The 13,390-nt window shown below is 45.6% G+C and overlaps 1 protein-coding gene across 2 annotated transcripts in view; it reads right to left on the minus strand.

The window, feature by feature from the left end:
* RAB31 (RAB31, member RAS oncogene family) overlaps positions 1–12,318 on the minus strand; it is a 127,331-nt gene extending 115,013 nt beyond the window's left edge. The window contains exon 1 of one of the 2 annotated variants that reach the window (XM_090039675.1): positions 11,987–12,318. In XM_090039675.1, the coding sequence (XP_089895801.1) occupies positions 11,987–12,010 (24 nt within the window). In that variant the 5' untranslated portion in view covers positions 12,011–12,318. Of the gene's footprint in view, positions 1–11,971 lie in introns of both variants that reach the window. The other variant, XM_090039674.1, reaches the window with a different exon arrangement.
* Positions 12,319–13,390: the final 1,072 nt, after the last annotated feature.

Below are 13,390 nucleotides of genomic sequence, written 5' to 3' on the forward strand. Positions count from 1 at the left end.
GCAACCAAGCCAGAGTTTTATGTTTATGCATGTAAGAGTGTATCAGCTGGCCCATGTACAAGGTCAAAATAGGCATTCAACCATGTTTTGCATATGCACTTACTGGTATTTGCAGAAATTGGGATTTACCTGTACATAGTGTAGTTTACCTGTTTTCAAACCATGGACCTATGTGACCATATTGATTAGATTTCATTTTGTGAAAAGAAAAAGATTTATTAAAGAAGGAAATACTACCTAATGACAACTATGGTATTAAGCGTTCCCTTACTTGTCAATGAATTTCACATAGTTTTTTTTTAAACAAAATTGTGTCTGTTCTAAAGAAAAAGTGTGAAACAAAATTGAGTTCTACACAAGTGTTTTTATAAATACAAAAGATAAATGCTTAAGAATACTTTGTTTAATTTCTGGTTAGCCCTTAGAAGAAAAAAGTTTTATTGAATGATTAGGAAAAGTCCACAAATCAGAAGCTTTCAATGAGTAGAAGATGTGAACAGTAAGGAATCAATCATCTTATGACCACCTGAAAGCACCACAAGATTTTACAGGGAAGGCTTTTGATTGCTTCATGCAATTTGCCTGAACCAGTTTCCTTAGCAAAGCCTAAAATGATATTCAAGTGGTGTATACAAAATGGAGTTTAATATTGATTCTACTTCCTCCTTTTGGTAGAAAGATTAAATTTAATTTTCTCTGAATCACCAGAAAAAAAGTGACAGCTCTTCAGTCAATACTGAGGTGGTACAAAAAAATTAAAACAAAATTAAAAAAAAATACCCCACACACATGATTTGTAACATTCTGGAAAGTAAAATGAAAAAAAGAACTAACAGATAACAACTTGCACATTATTTACTGATTATAGCCACATTGTACACCAAGCCTTGATTCAGTAAACAAGTATAATCAATAACTTCTATATAAAAGTTAAGCACAACCTGACACAGTGTTCTGAACAAGACAGCTACACAAAAGAAACCCTGTTAGGAGTGGTTATTAGTAGCAAGAGGTTTCTAATTTCAAAAGCTTTTTTACTTAGCAAAAAAACCAAAACTTCTGGACCATGTTCTATCTTCTGTTATGCTTCAGCAATCTTGATGCTTTCAGTCTGGTTGTACTGGTGAAACCGAAAGAAGAATTTATTTTTTCCTAGAAGGATGTTTTAGGTCAGAAAGCAATTGAGTCATTTTACTAAGTAATTTCACCCAGAACCTTTGGAAGGTATGAATAATAAGAAGAAGTATTGGAAATTCTTTAGATTAGATCCAAGGTCATGGCTCACTAAGAGCATCCGGGAATGTCTCCTTGCTAAAAGGGAGGCATATACCCAATGGAGAGATGGGGTCATCACCAAGAAGAACTATGTTACAGTCGCCCGAGGATGTAGGGGGGCAGTCAGGAGGGCCAAGGCAGAGATGGAGATAGGACTAGCTTCCCGGATTAAGGACAATAAGAAGTCCTTCTTCAAATACATAGGGGGTAAAAAGAGGGTCCCGGGTAATGTGGGGCCCCTGCAGGACACGATGGGCAACTTAGTCATCACGCCAGATGATAAAGCTAACATATTTAACGATTTCTTTGCCTCTGTCTTCTTAAGTAGGGACCAGTTCAGCCACCTCCCTGCTGGGCCCCCCTCGGGCCCCGGGAGAGACACGCCTGGGCCAGGGGTTAGCGAGGAGTTAGTTAGGGTACTTCTGGAGAGGCTGGACGTGTTCAAGTCCGCTGGTCCGGACGATCTTCACCCTAGGGTTCTACAGGAACTGGCCGAGGTCATTGCGGGACCCCTGGCGCGGCTCTATGAGCACTCGTGGTGCTCTGGCGAGGTGCCAGAGGACTGGAAGAGGGCCAATGTGGTCCCTATCTTCAAAAAGGGAAAAAAGAGGACCCGGGAAATTACAGGCCAGTTAGTCTTACCTCAATCCCGGGTAAGCTCTTTGAAAAAATTATCCTGGCACACATCCAGGAGGGCCTTGCGGGGGAATGTATGCTCAGGGGCAACCAACATGGGTTCATCACTGGCAGGTCTTGTCAGACCAACCTGGTGGCCTTTTACGATCAGGTCACCAAATCATTAGACGCAGGGGTTGCTGTGGATGTAGTCTTTCTGGACTTCCGGAAGGCTTTCGACACTGTCTCTCACCCTGTCCTCATCAAAAAGCTGGGAGACTGTGGTGTCGATGCCCACACGGTCAAATGGGTCGCCAACTGGTTGGAGGGCCGCACCCAGAGGGTGGTAGTGGATGGGTTCTTCTCGACCTGGAAGGACGTGGGCAGTGGGGTTCCCCAGGGCTCGGTCCTCGGGCCCGCACTGTTCAACATCTTCATCAGTGACTTGGATGACGGGGTAGAAAGCACCCTGTTCAAGTTTGCTGATGATACTAAGATGTGGGGGGATGTGGGTGCACTAGAAGGGTGCAATAGGCTACAAGCTGACCTTGACAGGTTGCAACGGTGGGCAGATGAGAATAGGATGGGGTTTAACACTGATAAGTGCAAGGTGTTGCACATGGGGAGGAAGAACCGGCACCACACTTACAGGTTGGGGAACTCCCCTCTTGCCAGCACGGAGACGGAAAAGGATCTTGGAGTCGTCATTGACTCCACGATGAACATGGGCCGGCAGTGTGGGGAGGCAGTCAAGAAGGCCAACCGTACCCTGTCATGCATCCACAGATGCATCTCGAGCAGGTCCAGGGAGGTGATCCTCCCCCTCTATGCGGCACTGGTCAGGCCGCAGCTGGAGTACTGTGTCCAGTTCTGGGCGCCACACTTCAAGAGGGACGTGGACGATATGGAAAGAGTTCAGAGGAGGGCCACTCGTATGATCAGGGGTCAGCAGGGCAGGCCTTATGAGGAGAGGCTACGGGACCTGAACCTGTTTAGCCTCCACAAGAGAAGGTTAAGGGGGGACCTTGTGGCCTGCTACAAACTGGTCAGGGGGGATCAGCAGGTATTGGGGGAGTCCCTGTTCCCCCGTGCGCTGCCAGGAGTGACCAGGAATAACGGTCACAAGCTGGCGGAGGGTAAGTTTAGATTAGATATTAGGAGGCGCTACTTCACAGTCAGGGCGGCTAGGGCCTGGAACCGGCTTCCAGGGGAAGTGGTGCAGGCTCCTAGCCTGGGGATTTTTAAAAGGAAGTTAGATGAGCACCTTGCCGGGGTCATCTGACCCCGGTGCTCTTTCCTGCCAAGGCAGGGGGTCGGACTAGATGATCTACCTAGGTCCCTTCCGACTCTAGCTACTATGAAACTATGAAACTATGAAATTAATGGACTCTGCAACATGAGGTCTATAGCAGATCTATTGTTTAAATGTGTACTTACTTGCCTGTGTTGTAACAATCTGAATATCACCATTTGTAAGAGACCCACTGAGCCCTTTTAAAACTAAACAGGAAAAGGTCCCTAAACATTTGTGTTTACCAATACAAAAAGAAACAAATGCAACTTCTCCATAGATACACAATTGGTTTTTCTAAGCAATTCCCACCCCATCCCCCCAGTAAATCCCAGTCCTCTGCATTCTTCTCTTAGCCTGACCCTTTCAGTGGTAAATCAGAAAAATGGGACTGTGGACATTCCATATTTAGGCTAAGAGAAACCTTTCTGGTATTTTTTAAATATTTATTTATTTTAGTAACAGGAATGAACAAGAGACAGAATGACTCATTAACAGGAAAAGAGGCCATCAGTGACTCAATCTTCTTTGTTCACTCAGATTCCCATTCAGTAAATAAGATTAAAATGTTTGTAAGATGTTTGTACATTTAACAAAAACAAAACTGTGGTCCTTTTCCTGTCATCCCTGGGTTTCTGCACCTCTCTGTTAGATCTTTGCTTGCGTTTAGCTTTTTCTTCTTAATTTATGCTACAGTATTCCAACTATGTGAATGGCCTTCTACATTCAAGTAGAGGCAAATTGGCTTTACTGTAGTCCTGTGTCAGTATGAATACTCCCATGAATAAATCCAGTTGCTGTACAGTTCTTAGATTGTTATCTCTTTCATCAGGTAAGCTCTTTTCTTTAATGCTTACATGACCATACACATGGTGCCCTACTTTGGACTGAAACCTCGAAGAACCACAATATAAACAATAACAAACGTTTCTGGATGTATATCAGGGTTAATTTGGTTTGGTTTATGAACATTAGTAGAATTTAAAGATTTTCAGTCACACACACTTTCAATATAATGGCTAAGTTAAAAGGTACATTAGGTGGTTCACAATTTTACAGAAATATTTTGTGACAACAAATTGGTCTGTATCCTGTGCAACCCAGGCCCTCACCTTTTTCCTTAGTTTATCATGCCATCAAAATGGAATGCCAGAGAAATTTTCTTCTCCTTAAAATTAGCAGGAAACCTGAATTACATAACCACCTAAATTAGAACTCGGACTTCTCAGTGGTCTGTAAGTACATATACCTCAAATTGATACACAGTGCTGGAATCTGATTGACCATGTCAATAATTCAGCTAAAACTTCTTCATTTAATGCAAATGCCAGTAGTAATCTCTTAGGAATTTTTTAAATGTTATAAAAATACTAGTTATGTATTACAGCAATTATCAATGTCTGGATCCACACAGTAGTTACATTTACAAGCAAGGAAAAAATTCTAGTTGTCCTATGCTGGCTGGGTCCAGCAGATCCAGCTCAAATTAACAGAGAACCCTTCTCTTGCTCAAGATATTCCTTGTTCACTCTTAGTCCATTTGTAGAGGTACATTGATATATTGGTCCATATCAGATCAGCACTGATGGAGGAGGCAAGCAGGAGATTCAACAGGCTTTAGAAAGGCATTTGAAACTGTCATTACATCCTCATCAGAAAGCAAAGATGAATGTACTATAAGGTGGATACAAAGTTGGTTGGATCATCCTGCTCAACAAGTAGTCATCAATGGCTCAACATCTATTTGGAAGCAAGTTTCAGTGGGGCTCCCTTATGGTCTGTCCTGGGTCCAGTGTTGTTTAATAGCTTCATTAATGATCTGGGCAAAGGGATCAAATGCACGCGAAGCAAACTTACAGATGAAACCAGAAGGGTAGGATTAGGATACAGAATGACCTGGATAAATGAGAAATGGTCTGCAATCAAGCAGATGAAATTCAACAAGGACAAGCATAAGTCCTGCACTTGGGACAAAATAATTCCATGCACAAATACAAACTGGGGAACAACTGGCTGGGCTGCAGTACTGTAGAGGAGGACCTGGGGGTTACAGTGGACCAGAAGCTGAATGAGAGCCAACACTGTGCTTTTGTTGCAAAACAAGCCAACAGCATACTGGGTTGTACAAAGCAGTGTCACTTGCAAATTGAGGAAAGTAATTATTTCACTCTATTTAGCACTGGTGAGGCCTAACCTGGAGTCCTGTGTCCAGTGTTGCCCTCCCCCCCCTTCACTTCAAGAAAGATGTGGACAGGTTGGAAAAAGTCCAGTGCAGAACAACAAAAAATGATTGGAAGAAGATGACTTATGAGTAAAGACTGAAAGAACTACAGTTATTTAGTCTGCAGAAAACTGAGGGGGAATTTGATAACGGTCTTTTAATATTTAAAGAGTGATTACACAGAAGATGGAGATAGCTTTTTCTCTGTAGCCACAGGAGTCACAGTACTACGAGAAGTGGCCTCAAACTGCACCAAAGGAAATTAGATTGGAGATTAGGAAAAACTTCCTGACCATGAGTGTCAAGCATTGCTACCTAGAGAAGCTGCAGAACTTCCATCCCTGGATATTTTCAAAAACAGGTTAGACAGACACTAGCCTGGGACGGTTTAATCAGCAATGATCCTGCTTGAGCAGAGGGCTAGGTTAGATCACCCCATTAATTCCCTTCCATCCCTACTTTCCTATGATCTTATGATCCTACATTCTTTTCCCTTGTCTAAGGCTTACAACTTCTATCCTGACGTTAGTGCTTAAATTGCCTCTCCTTATTTCTGCTTAACCCATGGATTCCTGAAAGTCTGATCTATGTGTACATAAAAGCACACTGAAACATACCATCTTTATTATATATTAAATTTCTTTATCATACTATATGATTCCTACACATGCGTATAACACACAGCGATATATAAACAGGTGTAACGTAAATACTTGGCACATAAAGAAAGCAAAGGAGTGATATAGATTATTAAATTACTCGAAATAAACCACCTTCCAAAACAAGGTAAGTGTTTCCCCAAAATGTAACAAAAAATAAAGGAACTCAGACTCAATTCAAAAACTGGCAATTTCTTCAATGATTGCCATACAACAATTATGTCAGAACCTGTCAAGCAGCTTTGGCTCAGTTCCTAGGGCTACAGAAAGGTTTCTCAGGAGCCAAAGCAAGACACACAGCATTGGTGCAGAGCTGCCTCTACACTGTGGTACCTCTACACAGAGCAAGATAAATGAGCAAGCTTTACAACACTGGATGATTGGAGAGAGTGAGTATGACATAAACATGATGGAAAAGATGGCACAACCTAGCAAAAGCAATGGATGTATTTCAATACCTTTTTGTGCTACACATACAGCTGTTCAGGAATGGCAGTTTATTTGGGTGTGTTCCATAGCTTTGGTTAGAAGAAAGCAAGTGCAGAAACAGATATGAGCTCCCTTGCAGAGTAATATGCCTGAGGCTTTCAGTGGACACTTCGTTTGTCCTGGCATTCAGCAGACCTACAAGTCCAGTTTTCCACTTCAAGTCCCTCTGAAATACATGGGATAAAATGTGATAACATTTTTTCCCAAAACATGGGTGTGTGCATGTGTAATCTTACTGTACTTTTTCCCAGGCCAGGCTGCATGTGCCTCTCTGACAGAAGAGCAACGATGAAGTTTGGAAGGGTAACATTAGCAGATGACTGACTACCCCATACCTGTTTTGATCTGGGTCAAACCCCAGGACAATGAGCCCCACATCAAATGAGACAGTATTTACAACCCAAGACTTCTAAGTAAACAGGATTACTCACAGCTAGCTGCTCTTTGCCTTACAAGCTAGCTTCAACTTTTTTGCCAGTACACCAAAAAGCAAAAACCACTTCCTTTCAAATTAATTTACCATACTGAATTCTGAAAAAAACAAAAAACCCCCACCATGTTTTGTAAGGCCATCAGCTCCTCATATGAACAGGGACTGCTATGAGGTTCCCTTTCATTATTCTCCTATTCTGTTCAAAGTACCATGCTCCACTAGGTATCATATGGTGGTATATGTTCTGATAGCACATAATCATTTTACAATGCTGTCTAAAGTTTATGAACTCCACTCATAAAAGGAGGGAGATTTCTCCTGTTACTTTTAAGTACAGTACTGTAGGCTTCCCCAAACTTTGTGTGCAAACAGAGATCCTGCCTTTCCTTCACATCCATCCAGGGTTTAAAAGAAAAAAAAGAGCTACACACTTTTTAGGAGCAAAAAGTGAAATATAGCTTAGGTCTGAAATCCAGCCTTCAATACAGGGTGGGCAAACTTTGTGTTGTATTTGCCCAAGAGCTTACTGGTGACAAATACTACTATGCTTCCTGCACTGCAACTCCACCTTTGTGTGCATCACCCTGCTTTTCACTAGCAGCCACAATGGAACTACCTTGGAGCCACTTGTGCCTCACGAGTGACCCTCCACTTGGTCACCTTCCTTCAGTCTGTACAAGTCAAGGACATTGGGCCAGATGCACTCCTGGGCTTAGCACAGCATAGGAGGCATAAAACCCCCCAGTTACAGTTGCCCATTCCTCAGTCACTAGACGCCACTGAGACCCAGGCTTGGAATGCTGCTCTAGTTTACAATAGAAGTTTTGGGTCCTCCAGGGTCAGCAGCAGGAGAAATGGCAGAGGGGTGCATGCCTTATTCATGCTTCAGTGGAGTTCCAATTGTTTGCCCTGCCAGCTTTGTTTGAGCTGAGAGTTCTCCAGTGGCAAATTCTTGAGTTGGCAAATACAGACAGATTCTTGTCCCTTTGCACAGCTCAGGCCTATAGACTGTAATGGAAACTGGGTGGGAATGAGAGAGAGAGGACCCTCCTGCCTAACTGAGAAATGGAAGCCAGAGCTTTACTCACAAATGGAGGAAGAAGATAGATTTAGGATCAAACTTGATACTCCCAGGGCGCATCTACACATGCACCCAACTACCCACTTGTTACTACACAGTCATTTAGTACTTGCTAAAGCAAGCAGCTTGTTGCTAGTGCGCAGTCTCATCGGCATCACAGTTTGTGCCCACTGATACTACAGCACCATAGAATCTTGGGCAGATGGACCCCCAGAATCTCAATTTCTTACAAACAAAAGGATTTGCCTATGTCACACAATCTAGATGTCTCAGATTTTATTGACTACAAGGAGATCTTCTGAGTATATTGCTAATAGACTTATATTGTTTTGCAAAGTTCTGAAATTGGGTCTAGAAACTACTAAAAGGTAATGGTAACAAAAGTTTCCTATTATTATGGCTGAAGGTTTGTTTTCACATTAGCATCTTGTGGACAGCTGTTTTAAAAAGACCAGAAAATGAATGACTGGACTTGTCTACCCTGGCAAGCACTCAACTGTCCAGTTCTGGAACTCTGTGCCTGAAGTTGGTCAGTAGATGTCAGATGAAGGATATACTGGTTTTGGAAAAACTGACTGCCAACCTCCTTGGTAAACTGAATTACTGTGATTAAAAGTGGATGGTTTTCTAGGAGTATACTGCACTGAAGCTCATGAACCTCCTCTCACTAAGTACTAGGTTAGTATAACTATAGCTCTTGGTATCTTCCTAAAAGATTCCTCTGCTACTCTATGATTTGTAACATTCTGGATAGTTGCATAGTCATATAACATATAGCTGTTCTCTATGTTCTTTTCCTTTACATATCTTTTGGAGGGGGTAGGGGAAGGAACACTCAAACCATTCCCACACAAGACCTCTTGTACATTTATTGCTGCAGAACGGCAACAACTTCAGTGCAAGAGGAGTATAATTTCACAAAACTCCTCCTACCTCTTAAAATCACAAGACTTGCTATTTGTGAAGAACAAGCAACATCTACATATTTTCTTTTTCATTGAGCTCTCAGGTTTCACTAATGTGCATTTACTTTTATAGTTATACCATTTTAAAGATGAATGCAAGGCTTTTTACTGAGAAGGAAAGAATGTTTATTGCCAAATGCTTTGGACCTGCACTGCGGGTTGGCTTTTACTACAGGGCAAAGTACCCACTTATACTAGGGTATGTGCCAGCAAAGTACAGGGCACTGAAAAATCTGACGAATGCGGGGGTTTTTTAACCAGCAACTTACTTATACTGCATGAAAGAGAGGTCACTGTCCTCAACTTAGTTTACAAAGACTTTTCAGAGAGAAATAAAGGGCATATGACATGACACATTCAGTTTTTTAAATTTACATGAAACATTATGACAGAGACCCTGAAAACATTTTAATGCACATGTTTTATCAAAGTAATATTTTTAGAGGAGTTTCACCAGTACATTTGGACATAGTTCCTTTAAGGCACAGCACAAATGAGGGAAGTGGAGTCATAATACAAAGCTAAGCACATTACTGTTGCAGATGGTAAAAAAATGCTGCTAAAGAGGAAAACAAAACAAAAAAATAGCAAAAATCAGTTAGCATTATACAAAATGAAATTCCTACGAAGACTTCATTGGACCATGTTTTGGTAACTCCACTGAAATCATTACACACAAGCATGGAACAAACACTAATCAAAACTTGATTGGGTGTACAGAAGCTGAAACAAGGGATCATATGAAATAAGACATGTCATTTCTACATTAACGACAAATTTGAAAACTCTCTCACTGCTGTTACCATTGGCTTATCTAAAGCAATGGTAACAAAAACAAGCTATTCTCCAAGCTTCAGTATTGTAGGCATGGCTTACAGTGTAAGAGGTTCTGAAAATTCTCTATTTACTCTGGTCTGTAGCAACAGAAGCTTGAAGCACAAAGCAGTACTGACAGGTAATTAGCTGAGCTAGCCTGATGTCAAGCAAAAGGTAGTGGAGGCACCTTAGGGCGCTGACAGATGTGCAGCCTCCACTGTAACTCATGGCACTCCCTGAGAAGCACCATGAGTTACAGCATTTCCCCCCAGATGTTTGCTGTTGGGTGGGGGATTGAGCTCCAGTTTGGAGCAACTGCATATCTGCAGCTGCTCTCCTCTGGCAACCCCTCTCTCCCTCCTCCCCGCCCCAACTCCCAGCTCCAGTGCTGTTTTCAGATTAGGAGGGGAAGGGAAGCAAGGGGAGGTGATGGCAGGCAAGGGAGCTTGGTCTGGGGTTTGCTCAACCTACGCTGGAGGGTGAGGTGGATGGATTGGAGACCCCCACCCCAACGTAGAAGGGGTTCCAATCCCCTGTCCCACCCTCCCACACAGGCTGGGCAAACCCCAGATAGAACTCCCTCCCCTCCCCTCTCCCCTTCCCATTCAGAAGAAAGCACCGGGGCAGGACTCCCAGCGTGCCCTGACAGACATCAGTCAAGGCACTCTGCAGCCCCTTCATCTGAGCCCTCGTGTAACAAGGGTTCAGATTTTCACGCGATCAGGCACTTTAAAAGTGCCCTGCAGCCATGCCCTTCTGTAAGGTCACAGCTGTACAGCGCATTCAAGGGGCCAATTGTGCAACAAATGTAATTTCTATCTGTGCCCTCAGACTAACCCATTGAGAGGTAAAAGCTTTCATAGCAAGAGCCTACTTCATTTGTGCCAAAGCAAGCTGATAGACTCACACTCTACTTGTGATGTGTACTGCACACACAGCACACAAAAATCACTTGTACATGGCAAGTATTATGGACTGGATAATTAAGGCATTGAAGCCAACTGTCAGAGCTGACAGGCCCCATCAGTGATGTTATGCTCTGCTTTCCATGTTTAAATTAAAAAGTTATTATTAAAAATAAATCCCTTCCACCATTTACTATCTTGTAACAGGCTTGTGAGCAAATAGAAAACACTGGGGGATACAAAGCTGACTAAGGCTCATTTTCACGGTTAAAGATGAGCAAGGCAAAAGAAAAGCAAACAAAAAGATCCTTTCTCTTCAAGTCATCCATGATAATACGCTAGTGGGGGGGAAGTTTTTCCTCCCTAACCCCAAAAGCAGCGTCTTATTTCCACAGTCAAGTTGGTCTCCTGTTAAACAGAATAAACCATTCCAGCCCACTCTCTCCCCTGCTGCCGGCTGGTGGGTCAGAGGCCAAGTTTCAGCTTGGAGGAATGTCCCAGGGCCATGCAGTGAATAAAGGAAGACCCGTGCTCCAGTTCAGCCAAATTGGGACTATTCTCCTAGCTGTTGTGACCTCTTTGTGCAGACAACTTCCTTGCAGCTGCTGCACAGCTAGCAAGTGGTGTGGCAATCGTGTTAGCATTAAAAGGGGTGAATTAAAAACAACAGCCCCTAAAAGGCCTGATCAGAGAGGGGGAGAGAGAGTGTGAGCATGCAGAGAGAGTGTGCGTCTGGACAGGGAGAGAGAGAGAGTGGGAGGGAGGGCAAGGGTCTGTGCAGATGTGTGCACTTGCGTGCGTGCATGTGGGGACACAGAGGGTGAGTGTGCAAACAGGGTGTATGCATGTGTCCGTGCAGAGTGGGCGCGTGTGTGGACAAAGTGTGTTCACATACGTGTGCCAACTGACATGGAGAGCATGCGCCTGTGTGCAGACAAAGTGTCTGGGTAGGGACAGAGAGAGAGAGAGTGTGTGTGTGAAGCACCAGTCCGCGGGTGCGGGAGCGGGAGCCTTGGCTCTCCCAGGAAACCCGGGGGGAAAGGGCCCGGGGGAGGGAGCGAGGCGCAGGGAGGCCGTTGGGGAAGCGGCGCCCCGGGGAGGGCAGAGCCGCAGCTCCGGCCCCGCGGCCGCCCGCATCCCGGGACAGAGGCGCCGCCTCCGCAAACTTCCCGGCGGGCTGGTCCCGTCCCCGCGCGCCCCGGCCCGGCCCGCGGTACTCACTCCGAGCAGACACACTTTCAGCTCACGTATCGCCATCATCTGCTCGGGCAGGAGCCGCTTCGCATCCTCGGCCGGAGTCAGGCCCGGCTCCCAGTCCCCGGCAGCGGAAAAGCGACCACAGCTATTTCTGGGCAGCCCCGAGCGGGAGCCGCCGCCGGTCACATGAGCAGAGCGGAGCGCGACTCCTCCTCGCCTTTCTGGTGCTTCCCCCAGCTCGGCGCGGCCCGGCGCGGCCCGGCGCGGCGGGCTCCTCGCCGCCTCCCTCCCTGGCGCATCGCCGCGCGGCGGGGCGGAGGGGAGGAAGGGCCACAGTAGCCCTGTGCGGGAGCGAGTGGCTTCAAGGTGTCTACCCGAGGGTCAGCCTGCTTCAACACGACCCTTCTCCCCCCCCCCCACACAAAATCAGCCCTTCAAAATAACCCGGTTCCTGCCTCAACCACGACCCCCACCCAATCATCCCTTCAAAATAACTAGGGTCCCATTTCAACAACCACCCCTGCAATCAGCTCTCCAAAATGACTGGGACCTCAACCATAACCCCCCTTCTCAAAATCAACCCTCCAAAATGACTGGGGTCCTGCTTCAGCAACGACCCCCATCCCCAAAATCAGCCCTCTGAAATGGTTGGGGTCTGCCAAGGTTTTAGGCAGCCCAGAGCCCCACCAAGTTTCTAAATGGGCGCAACCATTTTGCTTTGCAGGCAAAACGGCCTGTGGGGAGATTGTTGTTGCCACAGCTGCTACCTTTTTTGTGAATTGCTGTGGTTGGCTTTGGTTTTACTGCAGGAAGAGGAAAGGTTGCTGAGGTTCTTCACAGGAGGCCTCAGGTTGCAATACAGCGGCTAGCAGGAGTGGTGACATTGGCATAGATAAGTAGGACTGGAAGAAGAGGTGGGCAAAATCCAGCCCTGCAGGCCAAATCCAGCCCTTCAAGGGATTCTGCTCAGCACGGGGCTAGGACATGGGGCAGAGACACCATCCATTGCCAGCCTGCCCCTGTGACGGGCCTGGGTTCTGTGGGCAGGGGCGTAGCAAATTGCAGCTCTGCCACAAACCTGGCCCCACGCTGTCACCACCCTAAGATCCTCGACCGCGACCTGGAGGCAGCTCCCTGGCCAGCTATGCACTCTGCTCATGCCACTCCTAGCCAGTCTCCATGAAGACCCTGGAATCGCAGGGCTGTGACAGCTTGGGGCTGGGGCAGAGCCCCAGTTCTGTGAGCAGGGACATGCAGAGAGCGCATCATGAATCTGCCAGCCCCATGTTGTCATCACCTGACAATCCCAGGGTCTCCAGGGAGACCAGCCCCGAACCAGGCAGGAAGCTGCATCCAGGGCTGGGGCCAGGATCTTGGGGCTGTAACAGCATGGGGCTGGGGCTGGAGCTAGGGCAGAGCCATGATCCACTCCCTGCATGCCCC

The sequence above is a fragment of the Crocodylus siamensis genome, chromosome 3 (assembly GCF_052110815.1).
Source record: "Crocodylus siamensis isolate JL-2025a chromosome 3, ASM5211081v1, whole genome shotgun sequence".
Taxonomy (NCBI): domain Eukaryota; kingdom Metazoa; phylum Chordata; order Crocodylia; family Crocodylidae; genus Crocodylus; species Crocodylus siamensis.